We start from the raw sequence: 18,024 nt of genomic DNA on the forward strand, positions 1-18,024 counted from the left end.
CACCAAAGAAGCCGAGGAACTTCCTAAGCAGCAGTCGTTCTTGATCTTTGGAAAGACCGTAAGCTATACGCAGGTCCCACGCACAGCCCCTGGCCTGCTGTGGAGGGGACACCCAGGGGCTCGGGCAGTCAGTCCAGGAAAAGTGCTGGCTGGAAAGGAGGCGCATGGTGGTTTGCATTTTTCCTCCCTTGGTTCTGTGGGCACCGGCTGGATTCAAGTTCCTGTCTGTGAGCGGGGGTGTGGAGATGACAGGCCTTGAACACGTGCTGGCCCGTCTGATTCCTCCCTGCTGTCCACCTGCAGAGCGATGGGCTTCTTGGCCTGCGTGGGAACATGAGCCCTGCCAGACCGACCGAGAGGGCAGGAAGGACCCACACGCAGGGTCATCACGGAACATCCCCTCCGGCCTCTGCTGTTTGGCCAACTCTGTCATGTTTCCCTCCAGCCCCCAGAAAGGGGAATTCTTGCTTCTAAGAGTCAAAGCAATAGTTGAGTTTTAAATTATTCCCTGCTGCTTTTTAAAATAAAAAAGTCTTCCCAATTTAAGTGAAGACTAGCATTTTTTTTTAAACAAAGAGGTATTTCTTCTATCACTTCCGGTTTCTAACAAACCTAATGGAAACACCACGCACAGGAAGTTTAGGAGGTACAGGTTGGAATGGAGCCAAGCCAATGGTCTCCCTCCCCTTTGCCGTTGGCAGTCACCTTGCCCACCACCTGGCCGCCCCTGAACCAACCGTGGCCAAGCTGTTCCATCAGTTAATGAGCAGCACTCAAGTGACCCAGGTTTGGGTCAAATATGTACCTACGTTCCTAGTAGAAAGTTACTTTTATTTTACAATTGGAAGAGAGGACTTCTGGAAAGAAAGAAACCGAGGTGCTCTCCCTGACCAGTGCTTCTGTCCTAGGCCCTCACTCTCCCACGTGTGATTCCATTATAGACTGGAGCCCAGGGGCCCAGGGACCGGAGGCTGGATGTCACGTTTCCAGGACGGAGAATTCTGCCGTGGAGGATCAGGTGAACGGATACCTTAAGTTCATTGTCATCGAATTTCATGACTACATTTACTCAGAGGGAACTTGAACAAGAAGTCAAGCATCTTAGCTGCACAGAACTGCATGTGTATCCGGGGCCATAAGAACATGGTTAAAATAATTAAAGTAGCAATAAAGAGTGGATTCGGGTAAGGCCAAACCCTACTGGGGGAGCTGGCCCTCGGCGTTAAGGTTTGGTGTCTGAGAGCTCTGACCTCCTGGGACAGGTGTGTGGGACGCCAAGTACCCGAAACTGCCTGAAGGATCTAATATAGTGAGCAGAGACGCTTCCTCTTCCTTCACGATGCTAAACTGGGACTGGCAGCATCCGGGTTCGGCCAAATAACCCATCAGTCCTTCCAGCCAGTGTCCTATTGTCTTTCTGGCTGCTTCTGGGGACCGTTCCAATCCACTGGATTTTTGAAAAGACCATTGGTTCCTGAGACTCCTTTCCTGCAACTTATGGCAGGAATGCCTTCCTGGCACGTGCAGTATCTTAACTATGAACCCAGGAATCGAACCTGTGCCTCTGGCGTCTCCTGCATTGGCAGGTGGATTCCTTACCACTAGCGCCACCTGGAAAGCCCGAAAACAAATACTTTCAGTGGAAGAAGAGCCCACAACGACCAGATTCAGGTATGCGTGATTTTATTTAAAATGTGTCCAATAAGATTTTTCCACTTGGAATGAACATTTTACCTCTTTTCCGCATATTATAAGAAACAGTGGTTTCCTCATTTCATGGAACTTCTTGGAAAGGTCTAAGTAACTTAACAGAAGAGAAAACTGAAATTGTGGGGAGATTAAGTAACAGGAGTTTATATCCGAGCGAGGGTGCTCACGCATCGCGGCCTCGGGGACACACGAGTGACTACTGGGCCATGCAAATTGTCCTACCGTCACCAGGCCTCCGAAGGCAGTTCTGGCATTCCCCGCCACGCGCACACAGGACACGGGTCAGGTGGCTTCAGCGGATGGCACACTGTCTTTTGCTTTCGGCGGTGGGTCGACCAGCAGAGAGGAGACAGGAACACGAACGTCGTAGGAGCGTCTGAGGATGTCGGAAGAGACCCCGTCCGCAACCCGACCTGAGCGCCCCCCACCCCGGCGTCTGCACCCAGCTGCCCGGTTGTGGCCACAGCACCCCGCCTTCACCCACGGGCGTGGGCTGAGCTGCGGACCGCACATGCGTCGGCATCGGCCTTGGGAGCACGGTCTAGCCAAGAGGGCGGTTGCTGTTTTCCATCCCGAGAACTTGGCCATATTAAATTTTTTTTGTTCTCATGAACCAGCGGTCATAGAGCACAAACGAGGTCTACATGTCATGACACGGGGCCACAGAAAGATGTGTCTTCAAGTTACGATGTTGACCTGCTGGGGAGAGAAGGAGACAGGGGCACAGCGTACGGGGACTGGACGGGGCACGGCGTTCCTAGGGGCGTGTCAACGGGTCCAGCGAGGGGAGCTGAGCTTCCTGGCTGCTCTGTGGAGCTGCTGTCAGGAGGAGAAGCTAGAGGCCCAATGATGGGGTGGGGGCGGGGAGGGCAGGCGGGCAGGGGAACGTCACCATCTCGACGTGTGATCTAAAGTGACCTAGAGATGATCATTCATTTATCATCGAAACCTAATCCCGAACAGCGTTGGCTCCCCGTCCTTCTCTCTGTAAACACATCTGATCATAAATAACTTAGGCGTCTCCTTGGCATTCAGGATTCCGTTCCGAAGGCTGGAGTTATAAAAAGGATGAAGGGTGCTCAGCGTGGAGAGGAGATGTCAGGTGTGTGTGTGTGTGGAGAGGCAGCTTAAGCGTCTAGTGCACGGCGCGAACATCAGCCGTCAGACACGGGCGGGGTGACCCAGCCGTACTTTTCATGAGTCTTCACCAAACTCTTAAAGGTGGCCTCGGCTTCCTTGCGACTGAAGGACTTTTTCGACTTGCCAGCTTTCCTACAGATCCGCCCCTGGGTGAGAGGGAAAAGATGAAAAGCAGGTTAGAGCCCAGCAGTGATCCCGATTACCGCCCTCTTTGTAAAGAACACTCACAGAGGCGGGGATTTCTGAAGTCCGCGGTGAAAGGAGAGATAGGGAACATCATGGATTTGGTATCAAACGGATGCAGTAATCCAGCGGCAGGCAAGCTTTTGGGGGAGGGAGAGACACACGTGCTGCTGGCGTCCTTGGAAGGCGCTCATCCTTGGATGCTGGCAGGCGGTCTCTGGGAGGACCAGCTTTATCAAAAGAGCATCCATGCAGAACGCAGCGCGTCGCCCTGGAGGCGAAAATGCTATTCTAACTTCTCTTCCCTCCCACCTCAGGGTGCCTTTAATTACAACTTAGAGATAACGCATTTACGTATAATCTGTGTATTTATACATTCACACACACACGCACACTTGAACACTCTGACTTTTCACATTCAAGCTCAGGAGCAATAAGCGACTTTCTTGTATTTCATGCTGCGAGGGAACAAGCTCCTGAGAAGACAGAGGGGCCATAGACAGGAAGGCAGAAGCCTGGCCCTGAGTGTTCCCAGGGAGAGGTTCAGGTGAGGCCAGCGCTTCCCCTACACAGTCCCTGGGGGTGGGGAGCAAGGGAGAGGTTTGCCCAGCTCTCAGTGCCCGGGCAGGCCGTGGTCTGAAGGACGGAGCACGTGGGGCTGCAGTGAACAGAGGGTCTGGCTCATCTCGGCCTGGCCACAGACTCTAGACCATGAGAAGGAACCAGGAGACCCCACTGAGTGGCTGTGACTCAGGCCATCACACCCCTCGGGGAGCCCTGGGGAGGGAGGTTTAACTTGGTGGTGGTGGGGATGGGCGGACGAAGGACCACAGGAGCGGGGCGGGGCCGGACTCCCCGTCAGATGAGCTGTTGCTGTTCTTACTGCCCCTGGCTGGGCCAGTCCCCACGTGATAGCCCATCAGCAGAAACGCTGTCTGAGCCTCTCGGGCACATGTCCTTGCGCCCGACCTCCCTTCGCTCGCCTGTCCTGGCAGATCCGCTTCTCATCCCAAGCATCTCATACACACGTTTCGTAGGTGGGACGCAAACGCCCGCAGTTGCACCCACTAGTGAACACTCACCAATGATGCGCCCTGGGAAGGCTCTCTGCATTCCTGACACGTGACGCACAACACGGGCATGCACCACCCGTGCAAAGGGACCCGGACGGGAACCAGGCTCATCCCCAGGGCCTCACCGCATACCTGCCCCCCGAAGAGGCAGCCCCCAGGTCTGTGCGGCTGGGTGCGTGAGATCCCCCATCCGAGCTCTGATGAACCACTGACAAGTCCCCTGGGTAGACATCTGAATCCACGGGGGAAACGGCACTGATCCCCACGAAGTGAGAATGGGAGGCTGTGTCGCACATTTAAATTCAGGGCTTCTAGTTCCTTTTCAACACGTGCTGTCTTTCCAACAGGGGAGACTCAGAGCCACGCCTAGCCGAGGAGTCGGCCACTGGAGCCCCTGTTTCGCTCTGTCTCCTCTGGCCATCTCTCTGGCTGAACTTTTCCCCCTGCCAGTCAAGGGCAAGACCAGCTCTTCTAATTAGCTACTTTGTGCCCATACTCAGTCACTTCAGTCGTGTCCGACTCTCTGCGACCCCATGGACCATGGCCCGCCAGGCTCCTCTGTCCCTGGGATTCTCCAGGCAAGAATACTGCAGTGGGTTGCCGTTTCCTTCTCCAGTGATAAAGTATGAAGCGAATGAAGTGAAGCCATTCAGTCGTGTCCAACTCCTTGCGAACCCATGGAGAGTCCTGGAGTGGGTTGCCATTGCTTTCTCCGATTAGCTGTTTGGTCCACATCAAATAGGAGATCAAAGCAGTTGATCTCCTGCTAAAGGAAATCAACCCTGACTATTCATCGGAAGGGCTGATACTGAAGCTCAACCTTGCCCACCTGATGCTGACTCAATGGAAAAGACCCTGATTCTGGGAAAGACTGAAGGCAAGAGGAGAAAGGGGCAAAAGAGGATGAGATGGTTGGATGGCATCACCGACTCAATAGACATGAGTCTGAGCAAACTCCAGGAGATGCTGAAAGACAGGGAAGCCTGGCGTGCTGCTGTCCATGGAGTCAAAAGACTCAGACACGACTGGGTGACTGAAGAACAACAGCCATGTCAAATAAGCTGCTAAACGGTGAAGGAAAACGGGAAAAGAAGACAGGAAACCACCATGTACTGACTTCTAGAAACTCCCCGTGTCCTCTTGCTTTGCTTATGGGATGTAGTTATACTAGACACAAAGGGACCACGAGCAGCTAAGACATTTATAATCATCACTGTGTGAGCCAAGATCAAAGTCCAGAATTATTTCATTAAACACAGGCAAATGTACCTTTGCAGGGATGTCAGTATCAATTTCTACATAAGTGGGAGCAGGTATCAAGAGCTAATTTCTTTTGCATAAAACACCACAAGTTCTAACCATATCTATCATTCTTTTCTATGATACTGAAAATTTATGGTATGACTTGAGAATTCTGAACTAACGGCAGCCAGACAAACACCAGCTCACAATAACCTTGGAGTATTCCTGTGCTCTTGGCATGAACGTACACTTGGCTCATTCTTTGTGAAAGTCCCAATTGTTGCAGAAAACAACAGACAAAACCCCAAACGAACAGACCAGTTTTTGTGGCCTCTTCTCCCCGAGAAGAATGATGAACATAAAACACCAGCACCCAGTCAATTCAGCAGCTGGGAGACAGGGTCCGTGGGAGACAGAGTGCGTGTGTGGCAGCCGGGGTCTCAGCATCTCCACTGAGCTCAGCTGGCCTCCAGCACCTCCCCTCTCGCCTTGTGTCTTACGGCCGAGTTTGCAGCTAACAGATATTGCTGCATAGACCGCCTGTCCTCCTCTGATTGGCTACCTAAGCATCGCCCAGTAACACACTGGGCTTGAAAACCAGGGTGGCTGAGCTACGCTTGCTGAAATGTCCTTGAGGAGCCCACTGCGCCTGGAAGGTCAGGGGCACCCTCTCCACCTCGGGCCTCTTGATGGTCCAGGCCACTCGGACGTTGAACCAACTCCTATTCTTTTTTTTTTTAATTTTTTTGACAATGCCATGTGGCTTGTGGGATCTTAGTTTTCCAACGAGGGATTGAACCCAGGCCAAGGCAGTGATAGCAATGAATCCTAACCACTAGACTGCCAGGGAACTTCTTTAGTTTTTAATTGAAGTATAGCCGATTAACAACGCTGTACGAGTTTCAGGTGTATGCAAAGTGATTCAGTTATACATGCACACACACATATACATGTGCACACACATTTATATTAGTTCTCTGAGTACATGCGTTATGGACATATATTTTTTCCATTTTATATTATTACAAGATATTGAGTACAGTTCCCTGTGCTATGCAGTAGGTTTGTGTTTATTATGTATTTTATATACAGTAGCATGTTTATGTAAATCCCATATTCTTAATTTTATCCCTCCTCTGCTTTGGTAACCACAAGTTTGTTTCCTGTGTCTGTGAGTTTCTGTTTTGGAAATAAGCTCATTTGTATCACCTTTTTCAGATTCCACATATGAATGATATTATATGGTGTTAGTATTTGTCTTTCTGTTTCTGACTCCATTTAGCATGGTAATCTCTAGGTCCGTCTATGTGGCTACAAATGGCAATATTTCATTCATTTTTATGGTGAGGAATATCCCACTGTATATATATATATATATACACTCTATGTATATAGTAATATATGTGCATACACTGGGCTTCCCAGGTGGCGCTAGTGGTAAAGAGCCCACCTGCCAAAGCAGGAGACGAAAGAGACATGGGTTCAGTCCCTGGGTTGGGAAGAACCCCTGGAAGAAGGAATGGCACCCCACTCCAGTGTTCTTGCCTGGAAAATTCCATGGATGGAGGAGCCTGGTGGGCTACAGTCCATGGGGTTGCAAAGAGTCGGACACGAGTGAAGTGCCTTAGCATGCACGCATGCACATATATTAATGTATATAACCTCCTTTATTCACTCATCTGTGCATGGAGACTTAGGTTGTCTCCATGTCTTGGCTATTGTGAACAGTGCTGCTGTGAACATGGGGGTGCATGGATTAAAGGGTTTTTGAATTAGAGTTTGCTCCAGACATATGCCCAGGAATGAAATCGCTAGATCATATGGTAGCTCAGTTTTTTAAGGAACCTCCTTACTGCGCCATGGGCTTCCCTGGTGGCTCAGACAGTAAAGAATCCACCTGCAATGTGGAACACCTGGGTTTGATCCTTAGCTCGGGAACATCCCCTGGAGAAGGGGCTACCCACTCCAGTATTCTGGCCTGGAGAATCCCATGGACTGCATATGTAGCCCACGGGGTCAAAAAGAGCTGGATATGACTGACCTTCACTCACTCACTCACACTGCTCCATCGTGGCTGCGCCGGTTTGCATTCCCACCAGCAGTGTCTGAGGGCTCGCTTTTCCCCACACCCTCTCCAGCATTTGTTTGTAGACGCTTTCATGGTGGCCACTGTGACCAGTGTGAGGTGACCCCTCACTGTGGTTTTGCTTTGTGTTTCTTTAACACTTGGTGATGCTGCGTCTCCCATTCTTCCTTCCAGGGAGCAGTCTCCTGGAGTCTGGACTCTGGGGAAAACTGCAGCCTAACTTCTCTGATCCTCTGTGTGTGCGTGCTTCGTCGCTTCAGGCGTGTCCAACTCTGTGCGACCCCATGGCCTGTAGCCCACCAGGCTCCCATCCACGGGACTTCCCATGCAAGAAGACTGGAATGGGTTGCCATTTCCTTCTCCCTGATCCTCTGTACTGCTGCTGCTGCTAAGTCGCTTCAGTCGTGTCCAACTCTGTGCGACCCCAGAGATGGCAGCCCACCAGGCTCCTCCGTCCCTGGGACTCTCCAGGCAAGAACACTGCAGTGGGTTGCCACTTCCTTCTCCAATGCAGGAAAGTGAAAAGTGAAAGTGAGGTCGCTCAGTCGTGTCCGACCCTCAGCGACCCCATGGACTGCAGCCTACCAGGCTCCTCCGCCCATGGGATTTTCCAGGCCAGCGTACTGGAGTGGGGTGCCATTGCCTTCTCTGGACCCTCTGTACGTCCCTCTATAAATCAGGGACAAGACCCACTTTACAGCAGCACTACAAACTTCAGATAAGATACTGAATTTCAAAACGTGTTGAGAGTTTTAAGGTGCATACAACGAATTAAGAACAGTTTTTCTTATTTTCCTAACCTGATGGTTTCTCTTATCCGTTTCCATGTAACTAATACTCAGACAGTCTTTCCTGGAGATTTCCCTTCAAATAACTCTTGTTTTTCCCTAAAACACCTCCACTTTAATGCTAAAGGACCTGATCTGAGAGTTTACTCAGCCTACATGATAGCTCTGTGCTCTCATTAAGAGCTCAGAAAAGTACCCTCTCTCTCTTGATGACCATTAGCCTTGCTCCAGACTGTAAATGTACAGTTATACATAACCATAGGGTTCTGCCCCAATCACCTTAAAAAGCTCAAAATCTCGCTGTAATATTGACACCAAGCAGTGCTCATACGCACCCAGTTCCCTGGGGCTGCATCTGCCAAACACAGCCATTCGTGGGCGCTTGGTTTGATCTTTCTATTTTGCTCACGGATTTTTTTGTTTTGGGGGGGGTGTGTGTCAATCACAATGAACCACATGAGAACACTTCCACAGAGCTAACGAGTGACCCCAGCCTCACGTTCTGGCACCAGCCACCGGGTCTGCTGCGGCTTCTGCTACCCGCAGTGTGCACGCTGGACTTCAGTCTGTCTCTGTCTCCTACTCATCTCTCGTTCATTCATTCGCTCACTTAGTATGTTGAATCCTGGGTGTAGAAAGACAGGGACTGCGGCCCCTGCGGCAGGGCCTAAGATTCATCGAGGGGAGAGAACTGAAGTGTGTTGTCGGTGCTGAGACGGGGGGGAACGTCAGGGTTCCTCAGCCCCAGCACTAACTGACAACGCGGGCTGGGTGAGTCTTTGCTGGGGGGTGTCCCGTGCACAGGAGGATGTTCAGCAGCGTCTGTGGAGATGCTAGCGGTACTACATGAGCTATGACATCCGAAGCGTCTCCAGATGTCGCCAGATGTCTCCTGAGAGATAGAATCACCCCCGAACGAGAGCCACTGGGGTATGGAATAAAGATGGCCCCGAGCAAGGGGGAGACGGTCCATCTCCATTCATTCAGCAAATGGTCGCCCCAGGTCCTCCCGGAGTTACGAACTGGGCTGGTTACTGGGACTGCATGCGTGCGTGCCAAGTCGCTTCAGTCGTGTCTGACTCTTTGTGACCCTGTGGAATGTAACCTGCCAGGCTCCTCTGTCCATGGGATTCTCCAGGCAAGAATACGGGAGTGGGTTGCCATTTCCCCCTGCAACTGGGACTGCAGGGTTTTCTAAATTGGAAACTGCTTCTGATCCTCATGGAACTTATAGCTCAGCAGGGAGGGTGGGGCCTACCTTGGGGAAAGGGAAGGAGAAGAGGTAGGGTTCGTTGTCTGTGGGTTCAGAAAGATTTCCACGTCTGAAGACACTTGAACTGAGCCTTGAAATACAGGTGGAAAGTGTTTGCCAGGTGGGTGAGGATAAGGGACCCCAAAGTGGAGGTTGAAAGACATGGCTGGATTCAGAAAAGGATGGGAAGACACTTGGTGAAGCTAGGGTGTGTGTGTGTGTGTGTGTGTGTGCGCGTGCTTGGTGGGTGGGGGTGAAGAATTCAATACACCTGGCCTCAAAGCCCTGCTCCGATACCTCCTGGCTGTGTGACCTTGGATGTGTTAATTAACCTCTCTGAATTGCAACTTCCTCACCTGGAAAATAAGCATAATAACAGTACTGTATGCCACTGAGGTTTTATAGGGACTTGCTGGTGGGCTGCCATCTATGGGGTCGCACAGAGTCAGACGTGACTGAAGCAACTTAGCAGCAGCAGCAGCAGCAGCAGCAATGTATTAACAGGTGTAGGATGCTCAGCTCAGTGCCAGGCACAGGATGAACACAATAAATGTGGGTTTTCATCTTTGAAATCATCACAGACGATCTTATCCCTATTCTTTGGCAAAGTTAGTTTCGTTCTGCCCTCCTGGAAAAAAAATGTGTGGATATTATGATGGCTTATCCGGTCACAAAAACATCTTCAGGCAAGTCCAGTATTTTGTATTTGTAGGGCTGCTTTCCTAGCCCTTTCAGTAACATCATTTTAACTGGTTGACATAAACATATTCATTTGACATTTCTCACTTGATTAGATTTTCTTCTATTTTTCTTCTTTGCAAACATACTTTCATGACATTTTCATGGTTCACTTGCCCATGAATTACAAGCTTTGCTCCTTTAAAACTAGTAGGAACTTACAGACTCTTCATGCAAAGTTTTGAGGCTCCTTCACTCATTTCGTGTGTTGAATTACAGAGCGGCTGTAATTTGTTTTTAAAGTCTTAGAACGTGTGACTGTTAGTCTAAAAGCACTCGCACGCCCCACCCTCCCCCCATGTGGGTTTCAAGTGTGTGTAGTGCTCAGTGTAGACTCTCTCGAGGACGCCGCACGTGGAGGAGGCGCTCAGACCGGACCTGTGCTCGGCCTGAGGAAAACCCAGGAACACGCGGATTTGGAAGGAGGTCCGCTTGGAAAGACGGCAGTGATCTCACCTCTCTTTGAAGCTCTGCCATTCAAAGCAGGTCGGCTTACAAGTTCTAGAGGACAGATAAGACTCTGCAGTGAACGAGACCACTTCAGAGCAATGCTTTCCCAAATCAAAGGGCGACTCTGAAACCGCTGACCAGCGAGGAAGGCACTCCTGCTGGATGTGGTCCACTGAGGCATCAGGGAGAGGCTGATGTGGCTGGAAACGTGCCGAGTTGGTTCCGCAGCCTTGACCATGGGTCTGAGAATGTCTGTGTGTGTGTACGCTGCGTGTGCACGTGTACATGTGCATACATATGCATGTATGTACACAAACGCTCACATGTGTGCTTGTATGTGCAAGTGTGTACGTGTGCGGCTACAGTGATGTTGTTTAAACTGCAGGGAGAGAAATGTGAGGGTTCCTGAGCTGACTGGAACCCAGGAGTCACCTGGAGGGAAGCCTCAGGCCTCATACCTGGACTTGGAGGATGGTCAGTTTACAGGGGGAGCCCACCGCTCGTCAGGGACCCCACCCAGCACCAGCCAAGGCAGGGGAGGGGGAGCAGAGGGGGTCAGAAGGGCAGGCAGTGAGGGGGCAGAATGATGCTGTGGGCACGTGCCGTGTGGCCACCTGAGCAGGTAACGAGCTGGTGCTGGAAATGGTTCCTTTGGCTGGAAAAAATTTCCCTTTGGCTGGACCGCATGGCTTGCAGGATCTTAGCTCCCAGAGCAGGAATTGAACCTGAGCCCTTGGCAAAGAAAGCACAGAGTCCTAACCACTGGACTGCCAGGTATTGGGTTTTGACAGCATGAAAGCCCCTGATTGCCCGTGTGGCCCCTGTCCACAAGTGCAAAGGCATCCGCTCCGTGTCCGGCTCATGTCAGCTCCTGTGCTGCAGTGCTGGGGCCGCTTTCACACACTGCATCTCATTACACCTCCAGACAACGCTCCACTTCAGCGTGGTGGTCAGGGCTGGTCAATGGGCTTCCACTGACCGGCTGAACCTCCACCAGGCACAGCTGCTTCCCGCAGACCACCAGGTGAGGACCAGTGGGCCTGGGAGGGCATGGGACCAAGGGAGATGGCCCCGTGGCTGGGCCCGTGGGACACGAAGAGCCCGCCGGGAAAGGGCTTTGCCGGACCTGGGGGGCTCCCTCCCGGCAGCCAGCATGTCCGAGGACACAGAGGCTCAGCTCCCCACCACCCCGCGTCCTGTCCCTGTGCTGGGCATTCAGGTCCCTGTGCCCTCCTTTTGGGTTTTAACCAGAATTCATGCCCAGCATGGCTCCTGTCACATCATCCTCACACCCCGCCCCAGCTATTTGTAATTTAGTCTCAGATCTTATTGGGAACATCTTTGGTGAGACACAAAAAACTAAAAATAGAACACTGTACAAATACACTCCTGGGTATTTATCAAAAAAAGAAAAAAAAAACCACAAACCACTAATTCAAAAAGATACATGCACCCCAAAGTCCATAGCAGCATTACTCACAATTGCCAAGACGTGGAAACAATCTAAGTTTCCATCAACAGTTGAATGGATAAAGATGTGGTATACATAAACAATGGAATATTCAGTCAGTCACTTCAGTCGCTGAGTCGTGTCCCACTCTTTGCGACCAGGGACTGCAGCACGTCAGGCCTCCCTGTCCATCACCAACTCCCAGAGTTCACTCAAACTCACGTCCGTTGAGTCTGTGATGCCATCCAACCATCTCGTCCTCTGTCATCCCCTTCTCCTCCTGCCTTCGATCTTTCCCAGGGTCAGGGTCTTCAGCCACAAAAAGGAACGAAATTTTGCCATTTGCAATAACATGGACGGACTTGGAAAACACTGTGCTAAGTGAAGTAAGTCAGACAGAGAAAGACAAATACCGTATGGCATCACTTATGTGTGGAATCTAAAAAGCAAAACAAATTGGTATATTAAAAAGAAAAAAACAGACTCATAGATATAAGAGAACAAACCAGTGATTACCAGTGGGAAGAGGGGAGCGGGGGCAGTATAAGGGTGAAGGTATAAGACAAACTCCTAGGTATAAAATAAGGGAATACAGCCAATACTTTATGATAACTATAAACAAACTACACCTTCTAAAATTTGCAAATCACTATATTGTATGCCTATAACTTAAATAATATTTTATATCAAGTATACTTCAATTAAAAAATCAAGCCTCTATATCCTCATTGCAAAATACTATAAAGATTCTGCTGCTGCTAAGTTACTTCGGTCGTGTCTGACTCTTTGCAACCCATGGACTGTAGCCCGCCAGGCTCCTCTGCCCATGGGATTCTCCAGGCAAGCATACTGGAGTGGGTTGCCATGCCCTCTTCCAGGGGATCTTCCCGACCCAGGGATCAAACCTGCATCTCTTATGTCTCTTGCATTAGCAGGCAGGTTCTTTACCACTAGCGCCACCTGGGAAGCCCATAAAGATTCTACGATATATTAAAGGTCTTATTTTTATAATATAAACCACCAAAAAAAAAAAAAAAAAAAGACTGTGAGGCAGACTCTAGAAATGATCAACTCAAAACTTTCATCTCAGAAACAAAAAAGCTGTCTGTCTGTCTGGAAGTTATACCTTGAGGATACAAGGTCTGTCCTCTAACTCTGACACTGGGTACTAACTCATAGTTAAGACACACAAAGCCTATTAGAAAAGCGCGTTTCACAGCAGGCCGCTAGACCATCCCACTGGAACAGAGGACGCTGGGGGCAGTGTGCTCGTGGTGCTGGACGGAATGGACCCGCCCTCGGTGGCTGTAGGTGGAAAGCCCAGACTCCTCCGCTCAGGGAGTGGCATGAAGCTTTGCATGGGTGCACTCGTGGCTACACCGTCCTCTGCAGAAAGGCACTGTGGTCCCTCTACCGGAGACGTCCTCACAGAGCATCGCGGGGCTGCACGCATCCACCTGAGGCGGGCAGATCGCCAGCAGGTGATGCCGTGTCTAGGGAAGATAACTGGGTGAACCGGGGGACACCTGGGAGGAGGCCGGGGCTCTCTCCCCATCAGCACACAGCCTTTCGCTGCACACACCCCAGGAGCATTGCTCTTGCGGTCGACCCACCCTGAAAGACAGCAGTCCCCCACCTGTTTGGCACCAGGCACCAATTTCGGGGAACACGATTTTTCCACGGACTGGGGTGGGGTACGGTTTTGGGATGCTTCAAGTGCATTCCATTTATTATGCCCTTTCTTTCTGTTATTAGGACATCAGTGCCACCTCAGATCATCAGGCATTAGATGCCGGACATTGAGAATCCCTGCTTAAAGACAGGCCTGGTCTATCAAAGTTGCTGACGTGCAAAGGAGTGTATTTCCCATAGATAAACTGTATTTCCCATAGATAAACAGAGCAGACGTTGTGCGGGTTGCTGGAGACACCAGGGAAGGGAGATGGCCAGGGCTCGGCACGGGCCTGGCGGGTGGCACATTGGGGATGTCTGGATGAGAGAATGCTCTATGCTGTGCTTACTCGCCCAGTCGTGTCCAGCCCACCAGGCTCCTCTGTCCATGGGATTCTCCAGGCAACAGTACTGGAGTGGGTTGCCATGCCCTCCTCCAGGGGATCTTCTCCACCCAGGGATCGAACCCAGGTCTCCCACACTGCAGGCGGATTCTTTACTATCTGAGCCACCAGGGAAGCCCTGAAGGAGTGGATGCATGAATGCAATTGACCAGACTCGCGTGCCCTCCCTGGCAGGACCACAGGCCAGCTTTCCACAGCACTGACCCTCATCGGGGCCAAGGACGCGTGGCCACTGCCGTCAGGAAGGAAGGTCTTCTGGGCGGGAAGACTCTCCACTACAGTCTCTAAAGTGGTTTCCCAATTATTAAATGATCAATGTCTTCAGATAGTCTCTCTTGATTTTTGTGAACCTCTCAGGATGACAAAGTCAGCATCACTTTTATGTAAACCTGGATAATATTTAATAGAAATTAAAGTGAAGCCATATTATTTAACCCAGTGGTGCCCCTTAGCTACTATTCCTCTTTCTGTGATTTCAGTTACCCTTATCAACTACAGTCCAAAAATACTAAATGGAAAATTCCAGAAATAAAAATTCACAAGTTTTAAATCACAGACTGTTCTGAACAGCGAGATGAAATCTCATGCCCAGGCAGATCTTGGATACACTGCAGGTTTGGTTCTAGGCCATTGAAATAAAGCGAGTATCTTAAAGAGAGTCACATGAATATTCTGCTTTCCCAGCGCATATAAAGGCTATGTTTACACACCACTCTAGTAAATTAAGTGCACAATTGCATTGTGTGTAAAGAAACAATGGAAACATTTAAAAATCAGCATTAAGTGCAAAATGTTAGTCACTCAGTCGTGTCTGACTTTTTGTGACCCCATGGACTGTAGCCCTCCAGGCTCCTCTGTCCATGGGATTCTCCAGGCAAGAACCCTGGAGTGGGTCCCTATTTCCTTCTCCAGGGGATCTTCCCAACCCAGGGCTCGAACCCAGGTCTTCTGCACTGCAGGTGGATTCTTTACTGTCTGAGCCACCAGGGAAGCCCAAGTACAAAATAATGCTGTTGAAAAATCGGCACTGATAGACTTACTTGATGAAGGGTTGCCACAACCTTGAATTTGCTTAAAAAACAACAACAAACAACCCACATTATCTGCGAAGTACAGTGAAACGAGTTGTGCCTGACCGTCACCCGCAGTCCCACCCAGGCACCTGGGACTCGAACCCTCTCTGCCCAGCACTTCCACACAGAGAAGAAGACACAGTGTAGTGTTCAGTACTATCCATGGTTTCCCGAGTCTGCTGGGGGGCCAAGTGTGTCCCCGCAGATAAGAAGGGACAACTTGATAACCGTTAAACCATCCTCAAGCCACTGGCAGCACCAAAGGCGCAGTTCATGGATATTTTTGATTCTTGCAAAACATAAGCATCTCTTTCTTCTACATTTTAAATAAAGTTCTAGCAATTATGGGATCTGTTTTAAGACAGATTGCACTTTCTTAGGAGAAGCAAACAGGGAAAAAGGAACGTGATGATCAGACTTTAAATTATGTAAGATGATTGCTTCAGAATTATTTTTTTCTGGAGGCTCTGCCAATAGTTCTGCTTAAGCAACTGGGTCCCAGTGGGTTTCACCAGCTGTGTGGGACACAGGCAGTGGCAGCTGGACTTCACTCTTTAAAGGCAGTCGTGGTGGTGGCGGTGGCTCGTCCCTGCTGTGCTGGGCACTGTCCTCAGGACCCGGGTTGCATAGACTCCTTAAGTGGGTTGGGGGGTGGTCCCCGGACCCCCACCAGGTGGGCTCTGCTATCTTCAGTCCATCAACCCTGATTCACAGGTGAGGAAACAGACACAGAGAAGCCAACCACATGCTCAAAGTCACACCGGATCCCCCAGCCGAATCCCAGGCCAGGCCGGCTCTCACATCACGGAGCAGCTCCTGGGAGTCAGCGAGGGAAACAGGTACCAACCCTTCGCTGCGCAGGACGCTGCAGCCTGGCTGCTCTCGCTGGATTCGGGGCGCCAGGGTCCCTGAGCTCCTCCGTCCCCTCCCCTCTGCACCCTTCTTCCCACCTGGAGCTCACCCCATGTGCACGCTCTGAGCTGATCAGGGCACCCAATCTGCCTTCGGCACCAAGCGTCTGGCCCTACGGCCACCATCGTGGGGACCTCTGCTCCTGCCCGACTCTGGGGACCTTGGTCAGTCGGGCGCCTTCACCCCCCCAGGGGCCTTGTTCCCTGGGACGCCGGCATCCATGGTCTCCATCTGCTACACACAGGGCATGGGCAGAGCTGCTGGCCACGGGCCAGTCAAGGAGGGCATGTTCCCGTCTGCAAGCTGGAGGGCCCGTTTAACACAGCACAGCTGCCGCTTCTGGGTCTGCTGCTTCTTAGCGGATCTTGGCGCCTGGAGAAGCCGGAGAGCAGACCCTCTGCCCTGCCAGGAGATCCCTGTGGGGGATCTTTATCAGCTCGGTCACGCTCCCCTTGACCTGGCTCCATCACAATCATCAGCCTTCTCACAGGGGCAGCTCCACATCCTGGTGAGTGAGTAGGGCTCGGGGGTGTTTTCCTACCCACCGGACCTCTCGGGTCAGGATCGGGCCAACCCTCTGCCCCCACCCTCGACACATGACATCGCAAGATGAAGACTGTGGATTACTTTATTCTTTACTCTGTGTGTGTGTGTGCACGCTTGGTCACTTAGTCGTGTCTGACTCTTTGCTACCCCAGGGACTCCAGCCCGTCAGGCTCCTCTGTTCATGGGATTCTCCAGGCAAGAATACCGGAATGGGTTGCTATTTCCTCCTTCAGGGGATCTTCCCCACCCAGGGATCAAACCCAGGCTCCCGCATGGCAGGCAGGTGGATTCTTTACCATCTGAGCCACCATGGAAGCCCAAGAATACTGCAGTGGGTGGCCTATCCCTTCTCCCGGGGATCTTCCCGACCTAGGAATTGAACTGGGGTCTCCTGCATGGCAGGCAGATTCTCTACCACCTGAGCTACTCAAGAAGCCCTGTTCTTTACTACTTCACTGAATTTCAGGAAAGCGGTGGTGTTCCTAATGACGTGAAATTTCAATTCTGCCCACTGGAGAGACCCCACGCCTGCCTTCCACCTGCTTCCAGTGGGATGGGTCTGAGAAGGCAGGGTCTGCGGTCAGCTAGGTTCTGTTTCTCAAAGTGCTGGGTGAGGATGGAAGCCATTGAGATGGGGACATGATGAAGCCTCAGACAGCAGCTCAGAACACGGTTTGTCTCTGAAGAGCCACGCAGACTGGGTCTCCGTGCACACGTCCTGGTTCACACATCATGCCCTGAGCAGGAACCCTGGAGTCCACAGCTCAGCCTCCCCCTGCCTCCCAGGTGCCGGTCACTTACTGCTGGACACGGTCACCAGGGCGACCACTGCAGCCTCTGCGTGGACATCTCGGCCATCCAGCTTATCAACCTTCCAATCAGTTTTTCTCTAACTTCCCCATTTTCTCTTTACTTTGTATTTCTGCTGCTGCTGCTGCTAAGTTGCATCGGTCGTGTCCAACTCTGTGTGACCCCATAGACGGCAGCCCACCAGGCTCCCCGGTCCCTGGGATTCTCCAGGCAAGAACACTGGAGTGGGTTGCCATTTCCTTCTCCAATGCATGAAAGTGAAAAGTGAAAGTGAAGTCACTCAGTCGTGCCCGACTCTTAGCGACCCCATAGACGGCAGCCCACCAGGCTCCCCCGTCCCTGGGATTCTCCAGGCAAGAACACTGGAGTGGGTTGCCATTTCCTTCTCCAATGCATGAAAGTGAAAAGTGAAAATGAAGTCACTCAGTCGTGCCCGACTCTTAGCGACCCCATGGACTGCAGCCTACCAGGCTCCTCTGTCCATGGGATTTTCCAG

At 51.3% G+C, this 18,024-nt stretch overlaps 1 protein-coding gene across 1 annotated transcript in view; it reads right to left on the minus strand.

The window, feature by feature from the left end:
* Positions 1-1,666: 1,666 nt before the first annotated feature.
* Positions 1,667-18,024, minus strand: part of UBE2QL1 (ubiquitin conjugating enzyme E2 Q family like 1) — a 57,832-nt gene continuing 41,474 nt past the window's right edge. The window contains exon 2 of the mRNA XM_024981539.2: positions 1,667-2,996. Within this exon, the coding sequence (XP_024837307.1) occupies positions 2,865-2,996 (132 nt within the window). The 3' untranslated portion in view covers positions 1,667-2,864. The remainder of the gene's footprint in view (positions 2,997-18,024) is intronic.

Source organism: Bos taurus, chromosome 20, assembly GCF_002263795.3.
Source record: "Bos taurus isolate L1 Dominette 01449 registration number 42190680 breed Hereford chromosome 20, ARS-UCD2.0, whole genome shotgun sequence".
Lineage (NCBI taxonomy): Eukaryota > Metazoa > Chordata > Mammalia > Artiodactyla > Bovidae > Bos > Bos taurus.